Raw genomic sequence first — 25,435 nt, forward strand, 5'->3', positions numbered from 1 at the left:
TATTCTGTGGAGTGCAGCCTCGTGAGGTGGAGTTCCTCGTTCGCTAATCTAGAATAATCTAGAAACCCTGATAGGCTGTCTCCGCGAGCATGTCTGGACGGCGACGTTTGTTGGGTCAGCAGCGTCCGTGATTCACTTCCCATTATCGGCGCGTGTGGCTTCGAAGATTGGCGTCAGCGTACCATCGGTGATGCTGGTGCTTTAAAAAAAATTAACAAAAACTGAAATAACACTCCTGAAGGCATAGCCATAAATAAAACAAAACTCCCTTGCACGACATTCCAGCGTAATCTGGCAGAAACGGATGCCTTCTGAGAGTAAATTTTTAATTCTCGAGTTTTTTTTTTCTGGAGGCGTCGTGGACTGTTGAGGTTACCTGATGTGTTATGGGACTTTTCTGGCCTGCTGCGGACTTGTTTTCACATTCCTTACGTAAGCATGGCCCCGCCAGTCTAGCTCTTCCTCCCTTTTTGTTTGTTTCTTTTTTTTTGTTCGGGGGTGGAAGCTATGTCACATGAAAGTCTTCCTTGATGTAGGAGTCCAATTTCATAGCCGGTTTGCGTTGTGAAAAGTTTTGATTTCGAAAGACCTGTGTATCGTCTTGACAATTCTAGAAGCAAGAGTAAGTTGTAGAAACTTCTTTACTGATAGAAGAAGGTGGGGGGGGGGAGTCAGGACTGGAGGATTGTTGTAGAGAATTCACTTCTAAAATCGAGAAAAAAAAGAAATATCGCTAACTGACGTTCCTAACAGAACTCAGCGCGACATCATATTTGCTTATACCTTATGCCAATGTTTTACGCCGCCCTTTGGTTATCGTGCATGGAAAAACGAAACAAATGAATAAATCTGCTGTGTGTGCACGCGTGAGGAAAAAAAAAGGATGGGGGTTGCTCCAGCTGTACACTCTGGGTGTGTTTGTTTATGCGCGCACGGTTGTGGAGTAGCATATCGCGGAGAGAGGTGGGAGGGGGAGGGGCGCTGCCGCTGTCTTTGAGAGCGCTGTGCAGCTCGTACGGTTCACAGCAGCGGCGTGTGTCGGTTCGGTTTATAAAAGGGTCGCGTCTTTGCCCACTCCAAATAGAAAAGATCACCGTCAAAAAAGGCCACATTAACGCGACGGGATTTCACTCGACCGCGCGCTTTTCCTCTCTTCGTTGCGTGTGGCGTCCGGTTTTCAGCTCTTAATGACGGTGTCATACTCGTGTGCGCGGGATCGCGATTAGTGCCACCTGGCGTGGTTTTTCCCCCCTTTCTTTCAATGATGCGCTTGTCGTCGCCCGTCCAGCTCTCTCTCTCATTCTCGCTTGCTCCGGTCAGCGTTCGTAGTCGCGCGTAGTCGTAACCCGTGCAAAAAACAAAATAAATGTACAGAGACACTTCTTTTTCGCGCCGTTCCAGTGACGACGGCGCATGCCTATTTTGTGAGCTTTACGCCAAGAAGTGTGGCAGTTTGGGCTAGTAAGTATGACAGGACGATAGTTGTAGCACGAGAGCAGAACGGCGACAGAGACAAGGAGACGAGCGGTCGTCTCCTTGTTGTCTTTATGTCGTCGTTCTGTTCTCACGCTATGACTATCTTCACGCCAAAGTTCCACACTTTCTAGAGGTTGTGCAGTTGGCGAACCGGAAATGAAATACAAGAAAGAAGAAATGCTTCTTGAAGGAGCAGCAAGTGTTTTTAATGACGTTCTCTGGTCTCGCCGCCGCCTTCTCGCCCACTACGGGTGGATAGCTGCTTGCTTTGCGCGTCCGCGGAATACAAAATGACGCAAAGGCGTGACTATGCTTACGCGAACTGTGGTGCTGCATAAGTTTGTGACGTGCATTCGGAGGTAAAAAAAAAAATGGAGATAGGCTTTCGTAGAACGGGGCAGAGATGTTTTTGGACGTGCTTTTGCAGCATTGGCGAACACCTTTCTCTCCACAACTGCCTTCCCTCACTCTGTACGACGTTCACTGTGTTTCTGAATTCCACAATGTCAGGCACTGCGCCGTGCTCCCGACCGGGCGGCAGAAATTGGGTGCCTTTCTCCACTTCTAATCACTACCACCACCACTTCCACACTGTGTTGGCGGTGGTGACTCCAGGTGATGCAGTAAGAGGTAGAAAGCTCCTCGAGCCGATGCGGATGGCGAACACACTCGCAGGACGTGGTCGTCTTTGCGGCAGTAAAAAGAAACGATAAGAAGCAATGTTGTGCAACTTTGTGAGCGTGCATTTTCTGTTAGGTATCCGCGTGGGTGTGGTGTTCACTTTTACCGTACTTTTGCCGGAAGTCTGAAATCTTGGAATTCGCCGCTTCTTGTTCATGTTGTTGATTTTTGCGCTGTATGTGTGGTTACTTCCCCCTTTGCGACCAATCTACTCTCTCCACCCTCTCAGGCCCTCGCGGTTGCATTAAAGAAGAAAAAAGGGAGGTTCCCGGATATCTTTCAATTTATATACACAGCGTGACTTTCGGGTCGAGCAACAAGTTCTGTGGCGTACCAGATTTGTTTTGTTAGCATTCTGACCGTGTGTCTTGCTTGCCTTCATGTCTGAGCTGGCGTGAAGTGTTGCGGTGGCGTTAGCAGGCTGTGCGAGAAAGATGGAATGATTCATTGCAATAGTTGGGGTTGACATTCGTTGCAGCTATCGTCGTTTTTTTTTTACTCGCAGGAGCAACGTACAAAAGTCGGTGAAACCGCGGCAAACTTTCATTTGATGCCGTGTTCACGGCGTTTACTAGAATATAAGGAATATGTGGTATATACAAGTGGCAGCTCTGCGAAATAAATTCGCCGAAAAACTTTTAATCTGAAAGAGAGCAATGGTGGCGGTGCCCTTTCGAACAATACGAAATGGCAGATAGACGTTGGCCTCGAGACACAATATTCGCATGGGTTAACGCCCCTCTTCTTTCCTGTGGCAATGCGTGAGTGCGGGTCATCGACCTTGCAAAATATGAAAGAAGACGGCAATGGGGAACTTCAAAGGCGGAAGCTGTCGTACAACCCTATGGGAAAAGAGCCGCCAGTAGGAGAATTCAAAAATTATTTTAAAAATTGCAAATTGCATTTCCTTAAAGACAAAACTGACGGTTTTGTGAAATTCATGATTTTTTTCTCGTAAAGTTGAAAAGCTCAAAAGGTCTAAATATATATATTTTTCTACAAAATATACAGTTCTTCGAGTAAGTATTCATTGCTCACATATTCATACGAAGGGCAGTATTGTAATAGAAAAAATGCAAACATAACTCATAATGGCTAAATTATTGGAGGCTTATGTGGCGGCAAAATTGCATTAATGTTATTGGGCTTCAAGCACTTTACACAAGCTCCTTTACTTAACATGTAGAGCGAATTTTGTTATAGAAAAAAAGTGCGCCACTTTTTTTTTCTTACACCACCTTAGACGAAATTCTGGGAATTAAGTTCAGAAGGCACCGACGTGACCAAAAAAAGTTTTCTCTCCATAATATTTTAGCAATTTACTATTGTCAATCAGCAAGATTTTTTTTTCGAATACATCTGAGATTCGCCAAAATGGCTGCGACGTTTGGCGTGGAATCACCCTACTGTAATTAAACGTAAATTCGTAAGGCATGCCACTATCGTACACCCTTTGTACACTCATAAGGGTGCCTATATATTGTACCGAGGAGGGTTGTACAACTTTCTTCTTCGGAACCCCATCCCTCCCTTCTCTCGCCACCCTTTTGCGTCAACGGCGGCGCAGTCTGTTAACGCATAACCCGGCTGCGTGTCTGTCGGACGATATTGAGCAGCTTGCGCGCGATTTGCTTATATACGTAGGCGCGTCGGGCCTTGTGACGATTGGTGTGCGTCGCCCGCGTGCATGATCGATAGCTGCGGTGTTGGGTCAGACGAAGAAAGTAACATTACTTTTAAAGTATGAGCTTTGGCATAATGTAGCTTTTACTTCTGCCTCTCTTAATAATTAAGTGGACACCGTGTGTGTGGGGGCAGCGTAAATCTAGTCACTTTTGCGTCATTAAGCTTGACTTAGCTGAAAAAAAAAAAAGAATGTGAGTGTCAAGGGAACAGAAAAAGAGAGAGAGAAAGCGGTGGTTTTTCGAGATGTCTGGAGGCTGTGAATGCTGCTCGCGTATCGATTGCGTTATAGCTGTGTCTTTTACAGAAGTTTCTCGAAATAAGTGTCAAGAACCTACATTATTTGTTAGCTCAGTGATAGTTAAATATCCATGTTCTTTTTATAAGTTGTCGCTGATTAACTGTTCATCGAAGGAGGTTTTTATAAAATATATTTTTTGGAAAACTGCTACGATTTGACGTTCAGTAGTATATATATATATATATATATATATATATATATATATAAGGGAAAGAAGTGTACACCTAGGGGCTTGTTTTTCCGTGTTTTAACACAATATTAATGAGATCTAACAGACAGTACTGCCAAGGAATGTACAGGGAAGTTATTAGAACCAATGGAATGTAAATAAGAAAGAAAAGTGGATGAAAAAATAACCAGCCGTGAGCAGGAATCGAACCTACGACCTTTGAATAACGCGTTCGATGCTATATATATATATATATATATATATATATATATATATATATATATATATACACACATTCACGGGTAGAAAAAGAGGTCGACAAACGTGCGAAAACACAAGTTTTACTAACCTTTCGGCAGGTGGGCCTGCCTTCGTCGGAGTGAATCACCTGCCGAAAGGTTAGTAAAACTTCTGTTTTCGCACGTTTGTGGACCTCTTTTTCTACCGCATTTTCCACCGGATCCATCGAATTTCAACCCACCATAATATATATATATATATATATATATATATATATATATATATATATATATATATATATGTATTATTTATATATATGATATATGATATATATATTTTATATATATATGATATATATATTATATATATATGTGCTGCAGCGTCGCTCTGGCTCCGCACGCCTTACACGCGTCGGACGTATAAATGCCTGGGTAGCAGAGGCGAAGGATCACCGGATTTTGGTACGTGTGTGTCTGTAGTTGTCTCCAGGCAACCTGCTGTTTCTTGTTTAGTTTGGCGTGGGGTGGTGGATATTTGCATCTGTTCAGTCTGTAGTGTTGCGTGATGTCTCTGAAAGTGGTCATGCGATCCCCCCACGTTCATTCCCGCATCGCTGTTGAAGTGTGCGAGACATCGGGACTGTCGGCAGGCGTCGCAGCTCGGCGAGTAAGTCCTCGAGCCGCGGCGTGGGCAGTCGCGTTGCCCGCAAGTGGAGGGTCCGTGTGGGCGGGGCTCTATACGAGGAAACTGTCGTTTTTGCGGCAGAGGTTGCGTTCGTGAATTTGAAGAATGCGGGCCGCTTCGTGGGAGATCCGGCCGCTGGCGTAGTTGCGTATCGCCGCCTGCGAGTCACCTATTATCACCTCGGCGGCCGTGGTGGCTATCGCGAGGGCTATGGCAGCTTCTTCGGCCGCCTCCGTCTCTTCCGTGCCTATCGTCGCACTGGTGACGCAAGTTTCTACATGATCCGTGATCGCGACCGCGAAGCCGCGGTGGCAGTCGTAACGGGCCGCGTCCACGTAAACTGTCTTTGCTATTGCCGAATTTCTTTTTAAGGTCTTGGGCGCGCCTGTTGCGCCGACCGATGTGATGTGTCGGGTGCATGTTCTTAGGCAACGGCAGAACGACGATGCGCTCGCGAATACGTCTGGGTATCCCGACCTTTTTGCCGCGCTGCGTGTGGTAGTCGATACCCAGTGTCTCGAGGATGTGTCGTCCAGTTCTGGTCTTCACCAGACGTTCGTATTGGTCGATGTTGTGTGCTTCGATTATCTCATCTAGAGTATTGTGCAACCCCAGCTCGAGAAATTTTTCCGTGCTGGTATTGGCCGGTAATCCGATTGCGCGTTTGTACGCCTTGCGGATGAGACAATCTAGTTTGGTGCGTTCAGTCGCCTGCCACTTGAGATAGGAGGCGACGTAGTTATATGGTTCATAACGAAAGCATGTACCAGGCGAATGGTATTGCTTTCTTTCATTCCGCTATGCCGATTTGTTATTCGTTTCAGCAACCGGATTGTTTCATTGACCGCGCCCTCTAGTCTGCGAACGGTTTCGCCGTTGTGGCCGTTGGCGGACAGGCGCAAGCCCAGTACCCTAATGGTGTTAACTTGTGGGATGACAGCGCCGTCTGATGTGCGTACATTAATTTCTCTATATGCGCACTTGAATGCGGAATCGGCGTTCTTGGGTTTACGGCCCCTGCGCGAGGGTCTATAGAGCAGGAGCTCCGATTTGGCGGCGGAACATTCGAGGCCAGTGTCGCGAAGGTAGTCCTGCACCACGTCGACGGCTTCCTGCAGCGTTTGCTCTACGTGGCCATCATTTCCCTTGGCAACCCAGAGGGTGATATCATCGGCGTACAAGCTATGGTGGAGGCCTTCTATCTCAGCGAGTTTTCGTGGTAATCCGACAAGCATGAGGTTAAAGAGCATTGGCGAGATTACGGAGCCCTGCGGCGTGCCCGTACAACCCATGTATATGTCTTGCGATTCTAGTCCACTGATCGCTAATCGGGCCCGGCGGCCCGTAAGAAAATCCCGTACGTAGTGGTACGTTCTCTCGCCCAGTCCCAACCCTCGTATACTTTCAAGTATCGCAGCATGGCTAACGTTGTCGAACGCCTTTTTGAGGTCGAGCCCGAGTATCGCTTTGGTGGATCGTGTGAGATTGTCTACGTTATCGTGCTTGAGTTGAAGCATAACGTCCTGCGTGGAAAGGTTACGACGGAACCCCAATATCGTGTGTGGGAGCATGTTTCGGTCCTCGAGGTAGTTGGTAAGGCGAGCAAGAACCACATGTTCCATGACCTTACCAACGCAGAACGTCAGGGATATCGGTCGAAGGTTGTCAATCTGTACTCGTTTGCCTGGTTTGGGGATCATAATTATGCGCGTCGTTTTCCACGAGTTCGGTATAGCGCCCACATTCCAGCACTCGTTCATGTAAGCCGTCAGTTGTTCTATCGACTCATCGTCCAAGTTACGTAGCGCTTTGTTGGTTATCCCTTCCGGGCCTGGCGCCAACTTTGTCTTGAGCCTGTGCAGCACCGCCCTCACCTCTGGAACGCTGAAGTCCTCGTCTAGCTCCGCGCTACCCTCACCCTCCCAGGCATATGCCGAGTGTGCGAGGGGGCTACGTGACTGAAAGTAACGGCTTCGCACGTCATCTAAAAAGTCTGCGTGGGTGCCTTTGTAGACGTGCAGCAACTTGTTAAGCTTATGTGCGTGCGATGTTTTCGTCTCCTCCGGATCCAAGAGGTGCCCCCGCAGGGGCGCCTGCGCAAGTAGGCGTTCGGTGTGTAGCGACACCACGGACCCGAGCTAACGGGGGAGTTTTGACCCCCTCCCACGCCTAGCCGTGCGTGGCTTTGCCGTGTCCGGGGAAAAGTGGATCCTGGGGGTTGAGCCAATGCTGGGTGATTGGACCTTTAAGGCCCCCCGGCAGAGGCAACACACCCCTTTGGCCCCGGCTTCACGTAGACGGCACCCCTGGGCTGACCCACCCAGGGGAAATCGGCAGTCGCCTTTTCCTATCTCTCTCTTCCTACATCTTAGTCTTTTCTCATCTTTAAATCGGTCCTGTCTTCTTCTCTCTTCCATTTACTTCCGATTTTTCCTGGCGGCAAGGGTTAACCTTGTGTAATTACTCAACCTTGAGTAGTTATATTTGGTTATAGTGGCAATGTACGGCTGGCGTCTGCAGCCTTATGCTATTAAGTGCTTCAGTGTTCCCTGGTTGGACTCCATGGTGGGTGGTCGCCATTGCTGCCGAAAAAAAAGTACACTACTATGGGAACACCTGCATTTCCCCATCTCCTAGATCGTCTTCCGCTTAAGAGGGGACCAGGACGTCTTGAGGGGCTAGTTGGTTCATTCTATTCAGGTAAAAATTGCGCTGAAATAGAAAGGACACCACAAAGAAGGAACATCGATCTGTTTAAGTGTTCCTTCTTTGTGGTGTCCTTTCTATTTCAGCGCAATTTTTACCTGAATAATTAAGAGGGGACACACCGATGAAATATTAATTTTCAACCAACCCAGACAATGTTTTCCGAAATTTTATGTAGTGCACAGCGGAAAGCCAACAAAACAAGCCAGAGCCATATCTCCATTTCTCGTTGCTAAATCTCTGACTGAGCTCTTTGGCCCAGGATACAAGGTTACAAAGATGGCTAGCGGAGACCTTCTCCTTGAGCTGCCAGAAAAACACCACTATGAAAAACTTGGCAGTCTCAAAGCATTTGGTAATATCGCAGTATCTGTTTCACCTCATAGATCAATGAACACCTCACGCGGAGTTGTTTCAGAAGCAGACCTTCTTGAAATGTCTGAACAGGAACTGCTTGAAGGGTGGAAAGAGCAAAATGTCACGGATGTGAAACGAATCGTCATCAGACGCGACAACAAAGAAATACCTACCAAACATATAATACTCACTTTTGCATCTAGCACACTGCCTTCATCTATAGACACAGGCTACATCAAACTCTCTGTCCGTCCCTACATTCCCAATCCAAGACGGTGTTATAAATGTCAACGATTTGGTCATCGCTCGCAGAACTGCCGGGGTCAGGAAACTTGTGCAAGATGTGGTAGCCACGGCCACCCATCTGATAACTGTGTTACTACGCCTCACTGCGTGAATTGTGACGGGGAACACGCCGCGTATTCGCGTTCGGTCCTAACTGGAAGAAAGAAAAAGAAATAATCACTCTTAAAGTCAAAGAAAACATCAAATTCAAAGAAGCAAGACGAAGAGTGTCGCCATTTTACGGCGCAACATATGCTGATGCGGCGCGTCAGGGGGCAACGCCGCACCAGCCCTCGCCACCCCTTCGGCCCGCGCAGAGCGAGCCGTCGGCTGTGGCACCTGCCCCCAAGGCGGCTGTAGCCCAGGCTACAGCGCCTACTCCCAAACAGAGACCCGAGACTCCAGAGTCTTCGGGTTTCAAGGCCTCCCCTCACCAGGCGAGGCCCAAAATCCAAACTAACAGCCCGCACGTGCGGGCATCCAGTGCCTCCGAGGAGGCAATGGATACGTCGGCACCTTTGGTGCCGAAACAGCGGCGTGGCTCCTTGGAGCGCGCCAAGAAAACAAAAAAGCAAATAACAGGGCCTGGTGACGGCCCTGTTAAGTGAACTCAAACTCCCCGTCTAAACAGCCACTCGCTTTTCATACACACAGCATTATTTTACATTCACCATGAACACTCAAATTATACAATAGAACGTCAGGGGCCTTCTCAGAAACCTTGACGACATCCAAGAACTCCTACACGAACACTCACCAAAAGTGCTGTGTGTACAAGAAACACACCTTAATTCAAAACACACAAATTTTCTTCGCAAATACGTTATTTTTCGAAAGGACCGTGATGATGCCATGACATCATCCGGAGGTGTTGCCATCATAGTGAATCAAGGAATTGCATGCACACACTTACAACTCCAAACATCCCCTGCGGCAGTGGCTGTTCGAGCGCTTCTTTTTGATAAACTGATCACAATCTGTACTATTTACATTCCTCCTAGCTATCAGCTGCAAAAACGTGATTTACACTCCTTAATTGATCAACTTCCGGAACCTTATGTTCTCCTTGGAGACTTTAATGCGCATAGCAGGCTATGGGGTGACTCTTGGTATGACGCGCGAGGTCGACTGATCGAACAGTTCCTTCTCTCGTCGAGCGCGTGTCTCCTAAACCGAAAAGAACCAACCTATTATAATCTCGCCAATAACACCTACTCCTCCATAGACCTAAGCATAGTATCTCCATCCCTTGTGTCTCTACTCCAGTGGAAAGTCGTCAGTAATCTGTACGGAAGCGACCACTTCCCCGTAGTTTTGAGCACAAATACAGTAACTGAGTGTCCACCACGTGTTCCCAAGTGGCTCATAAACAGAGCCGACTGGGAACAGTTTTATACCATTGCTCGTCTAGGTTGGAATGACATATGTACTTTGAACATTGATGTAGCTGTCAACTTCTTCACAGCGTTTTTGATTGATGCTGCAACAAAATGCATCCCACAAACAAATGGACACCCTGGAAAACGGCGTGTGCCATGGTGGAACTCTGAATGCCGAAACGCGCGCAAACAGCAAAACGGAGCTTGGAGGCTGCTTCGGAACTCACCGACAGCCGAAAATCTTGACACCTTCAAGAAAATAAAGTCTCAAGCTAGGAGAACGCGTCGGCAGGCCAGAAGAGAAAGCTGGCAAAAGTTTTTGTCGGGGATCAATTCATACACACAAGAGGCCAAAGTCTGGAACATGGTCGGTAGGATAGCAGGGAAACAAGTACACACTTTTCCACTCGTAAACACTCAAGGTGATACCTTGGAAGATCAGGCAAACTTCCTCGGGGCACATTTTGAACGGGTATCCAGCTCGTCCCACTATACTGACACTTTCCAAAAATACAGAACAAGAATAGAAAAGCAGAAACTTGAACACAAATGCACTAGATACGAGGCATATAATCAAGCTTTCAGTCTAGCTGAGCTGCGAATGTCTCTAAACTCCTGCAGTACTTCTGCCCCAGGTTCTGACCGTGTCGTTTATGAAATGTTAAAAAACCTACCGATCGAAACACGAAAAACCTTACTTTGTTTGTACAATGCTATCTGGTTTTCTGGCACTATCCCTAACTCCTGGAAAGAAGCTATTATAATTCCCATTTTGAAATAGGGCAAGGACCCTTCTTTACCTTCGAGTTATAGGCCTATTGCACTTACAAGCTGCTTGTGCAAAATGTTCGAAAAAATGATAAACTGCAAACTTGTACATTTCCTTGAAACAAACAATTTGCTTGACCCATTTCAGTGCGGGTTTCGAGAAAGTAGATCCACCACGGACCACCTTGTTCGTATCGAGGCACAGATCAGGGACGCCTTCGTCCATAAACAATATTTTCTCTCTGTATTCCTCGATATCGAAAAAGCTTATGATACAACATGGCGTTTCGGAATTCTAAAAGACCTCTCCCACCTTGGCGTGCGCGGAAGAATGTTTCACATAATCGAAAGTTACCTGTCAAACCGGACATTCCGTGTCCGAGTGGGCACGGTTCTTTCCCAAACATTTGTCCAGGAAACAGGCGTGCCACAAGGTGGTGTACTTAGCTGCGCATTTTTTCTCATCAAGATGAATTCCTTGCGCTTGTCCATCCCTCGCAATATGTTTTATTGTACATATGTCGACGACGTCCAGCTTGGCTTTAGATCTTGCAATCTGGTAATGTGTGAGCGACAGGTTCAGTTAGGTTTAAACAAGGTCTCCAAATGGGCAGAGGAAAACGGATTCCGACTGAACCCACAAAAGAGCACGTGTGTCTTGTTCTCCCGAAAGAGAGGCATGCACTCAGAACCCGATATTGAATTGAACGGTCAACGTCTGTCTGTCAATGCGGAGCATAAATTTTTAGGATTAATCTTGGACAACAAGTTGACCTTCGTACCACACATCAAGTATCTAAAAACAAAATGTTTAAAAGCCATGAATGTTTTAAAAGTGTTGTCACGTACTACATGGGGTAGTGACAGGCAATGTCTCATGAATCTGTATCGAAGCCTCATTCGCACCCGCTTAGATTATGGGGCCGTTGTTTATCAGTCTGCAACTCAAAGTGCTTTGAAAATGCTGGACCCCGTGCACCATTTGGGCATCCGCCTTTCTACGGGTGCTTTTCGCACCAGCCCCGTAGAAAGCCTTTATGTTGAGTCAAATGAGTGGTCGCTTCATCTGCAGAGAACTTACATGTCCTTTATTTATTTCCTTAAGGTGAAAGCAGATAAGAAGCACCCCTCATACTCTACTATTAATGATTTGTCGAGCTCCATTCTGTTTCAAAACAGGCCTTCGATGAGACAGCCTTTCTCAGTTCGCCTGAAAAGTCTAGCTGAGGAAACTGGAGTCTCACTTCAACACAGTTTAATGGCTCCTATAGCATATCTGCCACCGTGGCAATGGCAGACTATAGACTGTGATGTGTCCTTTCTTGAAGTTACAAAACATGTGCCTATTGCCCATATCCGAACATACTTCCTGGAACTTCAACACAAATACACACGTCCTGAGTTCTTTACAGATGCCTCCAAGTCCAACTCGTCTGTGTCCTACGCTGTTGTCGGCCCATCCTTTTCGGATGCTGGCCCTCTACATCCAGGCACAAGTATCTTCACAGCGGAAGCTTACGCGATACTTGTGGCAGCTAAACACATCAAACAATTACACATACAAAAAGCAGTAATTTATACAGACTCCTTCAGTGTGGTAACGGCTCTGCACACTCTTAAAAAACACAAAAACCCAGTCCTTGTCTCACTTTACTCCATTTTATGCACACTCTACACACTCAAACAACATGTTGTAGTGTGCTGGGTGCCAGGGCACCGTGAGGTTCAAGGCAACGTGAGGGCGGATCAGCTCGCTGCATCCGTCCATGAGAGCACCGTCATTACATCCATATCAATCCCGGCCCTTGATCTTAAGCTGTCTCTCAAACGAAACCTCAGGGACTACTGGCAGAGCAAGTGGGATACACACACACAAAACAAACTACACGTTATTAAGCCACTGCTTGGTCATTGGCTGCCCGTATCGAAATCGCGTCATACAGAGGTAATACTAACGAGACTCAGGATAGGACACATATACACGACACACACACACTTTTTGTCCGGTGGCGATCCACCATTGTGTGACAGATGTGGTGAAGCATTGACAGTCCTTCACATTTTAATTGAGTGCAAACAATTGGACACTGTAAGAAAACAACACTTTCCATTACCCTACCGACAACATATACCTTTACACCCTGCAATGTCGTCGGTAGGGAACCGCTTTTTAGCCACAAATCATTGTTAGCATTTTTTGAAATTCATAGTTTTCATATCAGATACCCGGGCATCCCGTAGCATGACCTCTCCAGAGAGGTTTTTGCTGCGGTGGTTACACAAGAAAGCACTTGCCTCACGGCCCTTGGACGCAAGGGTATGAACGAGTGAGGCACTTGTGCTAATGCCATACATATCCACCATCGTCTTTTATTATCACCAACTTTTGTCATCTATTCACACCACACACACCTTTCACGGCATGGTCATGATTTTATTACTTGTATGTTTTACCCGCTTTACCGCGAGGAATTTTATGGCCCTTATACAGCCGCTTATCGCAATCATTGTCCATTTTTTTTAGTAAGATGAATTGGCGCTCTTTGGCCGTGAAATGGCCCTTGCGCCATAAAACATCAAACATCATCATCATCCAAGAGGTGCCGGAGGAGATGCCACGTCTAGCCCTTCCCAGCTGGTTGTCCATCCCATTGCAGATCTCTTCCCATTGCGTTTTGCATACCTGTAATGCGTGCTCTTCCATGTCCCTGCTTAGCCGTGCTATGCGTCTGCGCAGCGTTCGATTGTGGCGTTGACACTTCCACCTGTCTTGCAGGCTGCGCTTGGCTTCCCACATGTGTAGGAGTTTGCTGTCTACCACTTCGAGCTGTGCTTCTGGCGGAACCTCCCGCGTCGCCGTTTCTAAATCCCCCTTGAGCGTCGCAGTCCAGCTATCTATATCCTCAATAGCCGCACTGCCACGATTCTGCTCTTTCCGGACTTTGCGAAACGCGTCCCAGTCCACCAGCCGGTGGTTCTTGCCCTTGGTACCTTCCCGATGAACGCGGTGGTGAGGTTCAGCGTCGACCTGGATCTGGATCACTGAGTCATCGCTACCCAGGTCCTCCTGTGTATCGTGCCATCGCGCGCTAGCAACGTTCTTGGTAAATGTGAGGTCGGGTTAGGTGTCTGCACATACGCTGTTGCCCCTGTGCGTAGGTGCGGAAGGGTCTGTGATGAGCTTGAGGCCCTCATTCTGCGCATCGTCCCAAAGGCGCTTACCTTTTGGCATTTCGTAGCCGTACCCCCACGCTGCGTGGGGCGCGTTGAAGTCGCCCGCGATGAACAAGGGCCCGTCGGCAGCTGCCTCGCGCGCCTCTCGCAGTAACGTGCTAAAGCGGTGTCTGGCTTTAGGTCTGCTATACACGTTCAGCACAAACAGTCCGGGGCCGCGCCCTTTCGTCGGGATGAGCTCTATGAGTACATGCGGTATGCTAACGTTCATAGGTTCGCGTTGCGCCACGGTGAGGTTGCGTCGCAGTAGCGTTGCAACGGCCGGTGGGGCTCCTGCGGTCACAGCTTCGTCTATAGATTTGTACTCGCCAGCTTGACCGCGTCATTGGTTTCCTGCAATAGTATTAAGTTCGGTCGTGGCCGGCTATGTAAGAATTGTTGGAGAAGCGCCCGTTTTTTCCTGTACCCCCTGCAGTTCCACTGCCAGATAGTGAACGTGTTCCGTGTGTTATGCTGTTGTGGGCGTTGTGTTTGTGTGGTTTCGTGTCGAGCCATGGTGACTGTACGTGTTATGATTTGCCGTCTGGCTGATCCTGCGCCTCTTCGTCGGGTAACGGCCTGAAGTACGGTTTCCCAGTCGTTCGTACTGGGCGACCCACTGCGCCCGGAAGTCGCATTTCGATATTGTCTATGCGCGTTTTCAGCGTCGTGACCATTTTTGTGAGCTGAGATATTGCAATGCTCAACTGTTCGGTTTGTGCGGTTTGCTGAGCAATTGCGTTCTTAAGTTGCGCGGTTTGCTGCGCGTGTTGGGTCATCATCGCGTCTACCTTGTCGTCGAGTCTATCGACTCGTTCGCAGAGTTTGTCCTCGCGTTTCTGCGATTTGACGTCGAATTGTTCCGGGTCAAGTGCCTTACGTTTAGTGGGTGCGGGGTGCGCGACTTGAGCCTCCATGACTTCCTCCACACTCTCGGCTGTAGTAGCAGCCGCATCGGCTGCGACGGGTTTAATTAAAGGAGGAGGAGGAGGAAAGGGAACTGTCGGGACCTCCCCCTTCAGCGTGGCGATTTCGTTTCTTAACCTTGCATTTTCCTGCTGTAGTTTTTGGATTATTGATTCGAATTGATCCAGTCGTTCCTGCATTAGACTTTCTGGGTCGCTGTTGCGTTTGTAAGCAGAGCTGCCGCGTCTGTCTACATCTGGGTTTCTATCAGTGGCAGTCTCGGTTCGCGTTAGCGGTGCGCTGGGCGCGCGTCCGGAGGCGACGTCCACCCACCTCAATTCATGGGGGTCAACCTTTCCTCCGCCTTTAGCTGCAGCTGTGTGGTTGGCTCGGGCCGTCGACGTGCTGCGAGGCTTTGCTGAACGGGGTCGGGAGACGCTGCGAGAGCGGACTCGAGAACGAGTACGGGAGCGAGTGCGGCTCCACGCGCGAGTCTCCCTCGAGGTCGATCGACTGTCGCCGCTACGTCGTCTCGATGCGTGGCGTCGTCCGTAGCCCTCCTCCCCGTCGTTGATGGTGCTGCTACTGCTGTAGGCGGCCTCAGCCTCCTCACGCATTCTGCGTTCCCACTGTCGGCGCTTGACTCGGTAGGGTGTCTTGTACTTAGCTTTGCACTTGCGGTCTCCGGTGAGGTGACCCTTTCCGCACAGTTGGCACACCGGCTCGCACTGATGATCGTCGGGCGGGTTGCCGCATCCGCACCCACGGCACTTCTTGTCGTTCGGGTTGGGGCACACGTCGGCCCTGTGTCCCAGACGACCACACTCGTAGCACGTATCGATAGTTTTCTTTTAAAGAGTGCACCTTATCACCATCCCACCGTAGTTCACGTAAGGAGGCACGTAGTAGCCGCTGAAAAGGATTATCACGTTGGTCGTGTTTCCCATGTGCTTGGCATGCAGGACGTTCGGGTTGCGGTGGTTAACCAGACTTCTCACGACGTCCGCCGGCTTTTCGTTTAGCGATATGCCCCTGATGAGGCCTTTAGACGTCTTCTCCGGAGCCACTCTGTAGGCACTCGCTTCGAACTCGCGGTCGCCAATTTGCAGCTTGCAAATGCTTCCATTTCGTCTAGTGCGATCTTCTGACGGCGTGCTTACCACAATAACGTTTTGTCGCTCATTGAGACAGGCGCTGTCCTCCTCGGCTACCTCGCGCCCCACCCCTGCAGCGTTGCGTATGCAGCAGTGGACGCGGTCCTTCTGGTAGTGGGATACCTTGAAGCCATCCTGGGGTCGCACGATGATCTTGTAGTCATCCGTCGGCAGGTTGGGCATTCGGCTCGTCATGGTGATCTTCCGCACGTACTGCGTCGCTTTCTGTATAAACGCCGCCTTCTCGGTAGACGCTGGCGTTGCTTGCTGGTTTTTCGCCGGGTCGGCGTCTCCACCCGCCTTCTTGGTGTTTCGTTTGATCTCGCACCATCCCTGCTCTTTTCCGAACTCCGTCGGCGATATCTTCTCCCCTTCGACTTGCACGAATTCCATTTCGGGCGCCGGCGCAGCGGATGGGGCACCCGCTTGCTCCGACGACTTGTCAGGCCTACCGTGCCTTGTCTACTGGCTTGACTGTCGTGCCAGCGTGGCGGTACGGGCAATCTTCGAAAAGTGACCGAAACACGGGCTCACCTGCACAAATGGTACCGGGAGAAACCGCAGGACTTTCGCAGTCACTTGAGAATACTCTGAACTGAATGGCTGGAAAGAAATCGCCAAAAACCATAAAAAATCTGCGGAGCCGATGCGACGCGCGTCCGCACACCGTGGCCCCCTAGCGAGCCACCACGAGGAACGAAAAGACGAGAAATATTTCGGGTACCCAAAAAGGTAGAGTAGGTATATAGCCGCTTTGCAGAGGGTAGTGGGCTCATTCTTTTTTGATAGTGCGTGTGCGCGCGTCTGGCGTTCGCAGATGCCGTCCGCTCGGGAAAAAGGCAGCTGAAAGCGGCTGCTGCTGTCGTTGGCGTCTTGCGGGCGGCGGCGGTTTCCCTGGGCTGTTGCCTCGTCCCCCCTCCCCCCACTGACGTTGTATTGCCGACGTTGGTGGAATGTGGAAGCGTCGGTCGTGGTATCTCCCATTCGGCCAGCTGCTGGCCTTTTTTATTTCTCTTTCTCACACACTACCTTGTGTGTGTGTGTTTCATTTTAAACCCCCTACAGACACGTGTTGTGCCTCCTTCCCCCTAGACAATCGAGCAGCCTTGAAAGAAATGCGGTTTTCTATCTCTCGAGTTCCCGCTGTGCCTTTGCAGTGGTACCACCTCTCTCTCTCTCTCTCTTCATAATTGGCATCTTCAATTCTTCGTCTTTCTCGTTTTTATTTTACCTCTCGCTTTTTGGTTTTGGCTTCGCTAAAATTTGCTACTCGCCATACGAAAGGTTGCGGGATCGAATCCCGGCCGCGTTTCCTGTTGAGGCGAAGCCCCTGTGCGTTGGATTTTGGTGCAGGTGGGGAACATTTTCTGAAGCGGTGCCGCGGCGGCGTTCCTCGTGACTATATCGCGTTTTTTTATGTTAAATTGCAACAGTTATTGAAATTTGCTTTTTCATATTTCCCATACTCGTTACGGCTAGACACCTAAAAAAGTTCCAAGCAAGGTATCGCACTAATTGTGGATCATTTACATTCGCACGTATGTCGCATCACAGCTCTGGAACAGAATACACGCAGACCAAACACAGTCGCTTTCATCTTTTTACTTGCTGCAAAACTAACTTATGTTCATCTATACTCGCGTCATTTATCTGATGAGATTGTTTTCATATTACGAACTCTACACTCTGCTCTTTCGCACTCCAGCGTTTGTATAACAGAGTATGGTACAAGCCCCTCTTCCCCCTTCACAAATTGTGTGGGAGTTATGGGACCCTGCCTTAATAACACAATGCACGTACTTAGCTTCACGAGAAAAATAAAAAACTATATGTATTGCTCATCTCGATAAAAGATCGAGCTCAGCCTCGCCCTACCGCCGGACCCTGCCGCTCACTATGTCGCACGCTACATGTCCCTGACCTGCGTTCCTATAATACGTGTCCCGGCATGACCTCCGCGATTAGCTCAAGCAACGGGGCGTTGCCGGAGCTAATCACGGAGGCCGCGGGCCAGCTCTTCTACCTGTGTCGTTTGCCTCTATTGTGATCTTTCTCCCACTCTCTTCTGTTTACACATGTGTCTTCTTTAGAGAGAGTGCCTCTCCACGAGAGAGAATACGTTCGTAGGAGAAGGAGATGGATGCCTCGTTAGAAAGAGTGTGGATACGTAGAAGTATATTTTTACGAAAGATAGGGGGCGATATTGTGTGTGCATGTGTATAATGTGGCGCAAAGCTCTCACTGCTTTCTTCTTCTCATACATTCTTCGCGCTACTCTCATCGCTTCTGATCATCTCCGCGGGCGCAACTCAGCGCACATTGTTTCTGAATTGTTTATACCCGGCTTTTTGTTTGCTTGCTTCTCGCGTTCATTGTTCGTTCACTTTAATGGTTTCCGACGAAGGCGTCGTTAGAGGCTGCTGATGGTTCGCTGGGCGCCGGAAGTGAAGTGCGCGCTTCGGCGACGAAAATTTGTGCCACTTCACGATGTACCATGGGTGTGACCGGTTTTAACGATGGGTCCACGATGCGACTGGGAAGTCGCAAACGGAAGTCCCATGCCGACGTACCTCTGGTCTGGCGGCTTTCATGCAGGGGCATTTGGATTTTCAGCCATTTCGCTTTGTAAAGACGTGTGAACAGCGTTGCTGAAGGCGCTTACCGTACTCGGGTACTGTTTCAAAGTGTCGTTTACTCTGTGGGTTTCATTCAAATGCAAAAGTCGACACAGAGACGACTGCCGCATCGAAGTTTAGAAGTCAGTGACCCTGAGCAAAACAGGACTCATTTCTGCGTAATAGCGTGTTACCGAGAGTCACTGTCGGTGCCGAAACAGTGATAACGCTTCTCGAGACTGAAGCAGTGGGGAGTGTCCTTCACGTTTTGGAGCACCCTGTTGTGTACACGCACATAGTTGGTTGTCGCGTGTATAGATCGCCGGGTAGGTAGCGGGAAACGTATCTCCCGATCAACAGGTGTTTGTCGTCGTGCGCGGGACCGCCGCGGCGCATGTGCCAGTTGGGAATGGAGTGGAGTGTATAGGAGCAGCTCCGCAGCAGGGTTTCCGATCTCGTCCCAGAGATGGCGGGCCGTAGTCGCGAGGATTGGACTTTCAAAGGGCCGCAGAATAGATGTCAGCTATATAACGTTGCCATGTGAAGGAATGTTTTTCCCGCATCTCATACATGGGTAATTCGTGAGCGGGATTCGGCGTCGGGATTCGAGACACGTCCTGATACCGGCCTCCAGAACGGCTGAAGTCTAGACGTCAATTCTAAGACATAAAAACTATTTTCTTTTTTTTTGTTCCGCGGACATGTTTAAACAACACGGTGACTGCATGGTGTTACCCGATCTCAAAGTTACCCGATCAAAGCTTTATCTATAAAAATAGGCGAGATAATAGTGCGAGTATACCATTTAGTAAAGTTGAACATTCATGAAAGTACTTACTGCAAAAGGGGAAAAAAAGATTAGAACGGAGACAGTCATGTCAGGGCCTGGCCGCATGTTTGAGACATAGCTTATCAAAAAAAAGTTTTTTTTTACTATATTTGATGCATTGCTTTTGGAGAAAAAATGGTTACGCAAAACAGCACAAAGGCGGACGGTTGTAGCACCTGTCCCACGTAGCCGGCTGTCCTTGTAGGCCCGTGTACATTGACCCGACGAGGGCTCGTTGAGTCGAAATAAACAGGTTTTCTGGACTCGCCCTCCCCAAGTATAAGCGGACGCGTCGGGGCGGAGAGTCGTCGCGACGAGTCCCGTCGACCCGGAGACAGGGAGTAGGTTCACCGAAGTCGCTGCGCTCAGAAAGGGCATGTATAACCGGTCGCGCTGAGTTGACGGCTCGTGACCTCTCCCGCCCGTCACGGTCTCCGCTTCCCCTGTCCCGATCACTCCGACGTTGCTCTTTCTCTGTCGGCCGGTACGCGCGCGCTAGGCACGATGACATCCTCGCGGGCTCCACGCACCATGTGGACAGATGATGAAATAACGACGTTGCTAGCTTTAGTCAACGAGAAAAAACTGAGTGATTTGCTCGATAGCAAGCGGCAAAAAATAAGGACATATTCATGGACCTGGAAAGATGTTTGAAGGAACAGGGCCTGACGGGGACGTGGGAGCAAATAAGGACCTGTTGGAAGAATTTGAAGAAACGCTTCACGGCTGTAAGTACCTCCCTGTTCGCTTTGATTCGAAAAGTTTTCAGGCACTTTAATTTCTAATGACTTTTTTGGCATTCGCAGGAACGCCTGCTCCTATGCAAAAGTGGCGGGGAGCCGTCAAAGTGGAAGTGGTTTGACAAAATGAGCCTTCTGCTTGGCGACCGCCCGATGGTGCAAGCAAGAGATTACGGCGTTGACACCGCCGCCGAAGACGAGGACATCGTTCTGTTATGCGGTAAATGCAGATCACTTTTACGTTTAAATCTTGCTTGGCACGTCATACGAGAGCTTGTTGGTTATCGTTCTCACGACCGGTTATTTTGCTCTGCCTGTAGCAGGAAATTGGCTTGTGCGCCAGAAATCTCAAATACGTGCACATGAATGCTTTCATAGAGTTTCTGGTCACCTCGCCATCAGAATACATTTGCATAAATTCACAGAATTGTCTACTAATGCGCAGCATTCCAACTCCTCTTGCATTTATTTTGCGTTTTTCACAGCCAGGTTCGACTATGAAAAGGCAAATACTTTCGGGTATTTTATTCTTTGTAAGTTTTGTTTTGGGTTTTTTGCAAGTGGTGTAAATTGACTTCATCACAAAAATTAAGTGCCTTTACCAATACATGTAATTTCCCCCAGAGGAAAAGCATAGTCCAGGGTTGGTTTCGCTCTTTTTAATTCGTGTTTCATGAATCCCTGAATGGACTTAGGCATTTCGAACGTTTTTTCGGGTTTAGTGTTCGGGTTTTGGAGGAGATGAGGGTCGTTCCACGCCGAATATCCCAGACAGTACGCTAGACCATCTATGATTACACTATAAAAAGTAATGGTTGGTCACTTTACTATACTATTCATTTTTGGAACCAATTTTCTAAAGAAAATTTTAATTTATTAAATATGGTGGCAGTTAGGTTGCTACGAAACTTGGAAAAAGTGAAATATACGCAGCACGGTAAAACGATTCCAGTCGGTAGAAAAAGAACCGCATTTCCTTGTTAAAACGCATTCATCACTAGTGTATGTTAATGTGCTTTGCGGGGAATCAATGCAGTGTTCTTGACCAAAGTCAGAAATTTTTACAGCTTTTCAACTTTTCCAGAAACAACGCAGCTGCATAGCTTGCTTGCATTGTCGACGGTAAGTGGGGGAAAAACACGAGTCACGAAGACAGTAGTTTGGAAGCGCTGGTACATGAACTTTGAAAAATTTGCAATATTGCTCATGTTCAGGCACTTATCGGTCTGTGTGGCGCTCCATATAAAAATATACACTTTGGATCATTTCAAAGGGTGCAGAAACGATATTTATTTCTGTAAGTTTAATATAAGCTTAATATGAATCTGTTTTACGCGAGAAAATATTATTTATATTGAGCTGCCCCCAAGGCTGTCATCGGTGGACCGTAAGCGCACTTCACTGCACCGAGGGTTCCTCGGCAGCCTCCTAAATGCACCAAAGCCGGCTTGTTGATTCGTGCTCCATTTTCCTGCGCTTACCGCCAGTAATAGAAACAAATTATGCAGCTGCATTATCTCATAAAAAGTTGTAAGAGCTGTAAAAAATGTTTAAATATTGCCAAGAACAACGCATTGCTTCCCCTCAAAGAACATCTTGAGACAACCTAGTAGCTGTGAACGCGTTGTGCCAAGGAAACGCTGTGTTCTTCCTACCCACGAGTTTTTTTCACAACCTAGTTATTGGGCGCTGCCACGATATTTAAATTGCTCTGAGAGTTAGAAAAAATTTCCTCCGAAAACTGGTCTCAAAACAAAAATGGAAGCGATTAGTGTAGTCAAACGATCGACCATGAATTTTTATATTCTTATCGGAGATGGTCGAGCGTACTGCCTGGAACGTTTAGCGTGGAATGAGCCATGTATTTATTTCGTAACTTCGTTCTTGTGATATTTTTAAATTTTGGTTATTCTTGTTTTTTATTGATAATGACGTATGACCAATTAAGGGAATTTGCGCTCTTATGGCGATAAAATTCTGTTTGACGAATTATCTCCATTTCGGTTATAACAATTAAATGTGTTACTCCGCCCGTCACGCATTTTTGTTTGAAGGCAGGGCATTCCACAGTCTAAGGTGCTGGGGTACTCGGCAAGGAATGCTACGCAGGATAAATGTAGATCATGAATTGACCACGCACATGGTTGTACTGTCAATATTCCCGTCCCTGATTACAATGAAGACCTATGGCAAATGCACTAATCCAATACTTATAATTGCAGATGGCAGCGAAGAGGAAGGAGATGCGTCCGACGATCTAGAAACCTGTAAGTTCTTTTTTTCTGCGCTGTAATGCCACAGCAGTCATGTTTCCTACTTCAGTGTTCAATATGACTGAAAAAAAACGATGCAGAAAACATGCGTGCAAGCTTTATTTACTGCATATACATGAGTTCATAGTAGGTCATGTCCACTCTTGGAACAAAATTGCCAGCAAAACAAGTGTGGTCAGGTGTTCCAAGACATATGCGGCTCATGTTTTTCCTAAGACACAAGTCACTTTTTAAAAGACTTACTCCACAGTTCCTCAGTTTTTCTGTGTACAAGAATTCTTCGAGATATTAATTACTTTTCACGTTTCTTGGACTCCCTCCATACACAGTAAAGCCTCAGACTATATGTGTGGGAAAATACAAAGTATGAAATAACACTTGTAGCACTTGCAAATTGAAAAGGTTAAGCCTTTTTCACATACTTGCCTTATAGCGAACATGCAGACAGACCGTGTATTCCTACACATGTCATAAAAAGGAGCATACATAAAACATCAAGGTCAATTACATCCCCCTCTGAAATGGATGAGACAAAACTACATGAGACTGAAGAAGAAAAAAAGCTAAAGAGACTGTGATAAACGTGAAAAAGGCTCTCTCATGGGAATTCTATTTTCAGCTGCAACATCTACACCATCGCAAGGAGAACCAAGCACATCAGGAACACAACGTGGAAACCTGACCCCTGATGCAACCCCCCCCCCCCCCCCCCCGAAGCGCCGCGAGACAACCACGTTTGAAAAGGTGTTGGATAAGATGTATGAAAAGAACATTGAGCAGCAAGAGAAGCAAAATACCATTCGCTTCGAAATGGAAAATCAGCTTCTCCAAAGAGAGCATGGAAATATGAAAGAGCTCCTGGCAGGAGTCACAAACTCCTTCTTGCAGGGAACACAAGACCTTATGGGACAGTTTCTTACCCATTAGGCCAACCTTCTAAGTGGTCTTCAAGGCATGCGCACTCCTCCTCCTGCCCAAATGCCACCGTTCATGTCCTACCTGCCAGGGCACAGTCGCGCTCCGAGGCAATAGGCCAACTTTTCTTTGTGTGTGCACTGTATGTGTGCAGTTGTGTGTGGTTAACAAAATAAAACCCCCTAAACATCTACCCATTTGTCGCCTACTGCCACTGAGTTCAGCCCAGTATTTCACCTCCAGGCTTACGCGTTTGCCCTTCTGATTTTTCAGATATGCCACAGTGCAATGTCTCGCCTCGCTGCCTCTTTGGATTACAAAGGCACAGTAGTGAGAGACTAGTGCTGTGCATCTTAGGAAACTCTAGAACCTGAGTGGAAGATGGTCACATCACATCCATTCCGTTGTCCGGAATTCCACTTGGTTTCTACTGCTTAACACAAGTACGATGCGTACACACAACGGCAGTCGGACACGACTACCGTAAAACCGCGATTGAAAAGTCGCCCAGGACCCATGAATAAAATAATTTGAATCAGAAACTTCCCAAAATCAAGAAACCTTTATATAAGCCCAAAGGCAACAGTGGAGGAGAGCCAAAAAAACTTAAATTGAGAAATTCAAATAAGGTTTCACAAAATGGAGCCTCAACTGTCGAAGGCAAAAATTGCCTCAAAGTTTTTTTTTGCTTGAAATAGCCTAAAGCGTAAATTTATCGCACCATTCAGACGAAACTATATATGAAATTTTTTATTTGCATAAAAAATTGAAATCACAACTTTGACACACTGAAAGACAACATTGGAAAAGAAAAAAGCGTCAACTTTTAGTGCTAACAACAGGAGCCATATAAATATAGCATCAGCTTGAAGGGACCAGGGAATATACAGCACCACAGGGGAAAAAAATGACATTACAAGTTTGAGCAATAAATACAATTGGACACACTCAGGGACTGCGGTTTAAAATTCACAAAGCAAAGGATGGCTACAATGAAAGTACATTTACATAGCAAAAACTTCATAAATGGTAAAAGTAAGGGTATTGGCAATATAAAGTAATCAAAAAACCATGTAGCTCGAAACAAGCATACGCCAGCTGTACGCAGGCATTATCCACTTAAACAGTTGACACTATAACAGTGCTGAAACAAACAAATCGCCTGTCTACAGCTGCCATGTTGCCTTTGTGAGTACAGCCATTGCTGAGGCACAGAAATTTTTCATGGAAAAAAAATTCTGGGACAGTGATGGACGAAGCTTAACGAAAATCCCCAGCGACCAATACCCTGCACTTCAGCAGTCAAAATGCCATTTCTCACAAACCTGAACTGGCTTCTTACATAGCTTTGCGAGCATTGGTACTGTATTGTCATAGTGTCTTCAGTTCACGAACAAGTTTGACTTCCCTTTATGAATGGAGTCGTCTCAATGAATGATAACAGACAGTTGACCTAGAAAGTGCAATCAAGCTATACCAAGAGATTGGCAGTGAACATGCCTAAGCATAGTTACTTCATAAAGCTAATTCATATCACGACAATGGTACGTTTCGGTGCCTGATTTGTTTACATCTGTTGCACGTTTTTGGTTGTTAAGTAGCTCAGGTGTTCCAATTAGCATACACACAAAGACTTGTTCTTGAAATGAAATGAATATATCTTGTAAAAGCTGAACCAAAAAACTTCGTTCGCAACACTGAATTTTAGGTGGATGAATAAAATGTTGAATTCAGTTGAAAACGGGGCATTTTAATGGAACTACGGTGAGAACTCTTACCTACGTCTCATTGCATAAACAATTCTTAGAGCAGAAATTATACCAGTGTGCTTCTGCGTAGTGGAAAATTAGCAGCAAGGTGGTCTTTGAGAAGGTCCCTGATTTCTGACCGCACCCCTCTGCAAGGTCTGCTTGAGGGTTGTGGGAAGAGCACTGATTCACTTTCCGTGACAGTCTGATCCCACGAAGCGCCATAGCCTTCTGAATGTGTTTCGCAGAAGTTGTGAAGCGCGCGTGCGTCTCTCATAATCATATAGTGGTTTTGGGACGTTAAACCCCACAT

General features: G+C 47.4%; 2 protein-coding genes across 4 annotated transcripts in view; both read left to right on the forward strand.

Annotated features, from left to right (window-relative positions):
• Positions 1-25,435, forward strand: part of LOC142775592 (uncharacterized) — a 217,753-nt gene that overhangs the window by 35,698 nt on the left and 156,620 nt on the right. The window lies entirely within an intron of this gene.
• Positions 12,415-23,567, forward strand: LOC142775591 (uncharacterized). The gene is made up of 4 exons (XM_075877060.1): positions 12,415-20,174; positions 20,253-20,406; positions 22,409-22,453; positions 23,079-23,567. Exons 1-4 carry the CDS (start codon positions 20,079-20,081, stop codon positions 23,384-23,386), a joined length of 603 nt encoding a protein of 200 aa, XP_075733175.1. The 5' UTR covers positions 12,415-20,078; the 3' UTR covers positions 23,387-23,567.

This window comes from Rhipicephalus microplus, chromosome X (genome assembly GCF_043290135.1).
Source record: "Rhipicephalus microplus isolate Deutch F79 chromosome X, USDA_Rmic, whole genome shotgun sequence".
Taxonomy (NCBI): domain Eukaryota; kingdom Metazoa; phylum Arthropoda; class Arachnida; order Ixodida; family Ixodidae; genus Rhipicephalus; species Rhipicephalus microplus.

Excerpts from the sequence above, each read along its gene's own strand:
- LOC142775591 (XM_075877060.1), top strand. The coding sequence starts at position 20,079 with ATGGACCTGGAAAGATGTTTGAAGGAACAGGGCCTGACGGGGACGTGG. Across the intron at positions 20,175-20,252 it reads TGAAGAAACGCTTCACGGCT|GAACGCCTGCTCCTATGCAA; the intron begins GTAAGTACCTCC and ends TGGCATTCGCAG. Across the intron at positions 20,407-22,408 it reads GGACATCGTTCTGTTATGCG|ATGGCAGCGAAGAGGAAGGA; the intron begins GTAAATGCAGAT and ends TTATAATTGCAG.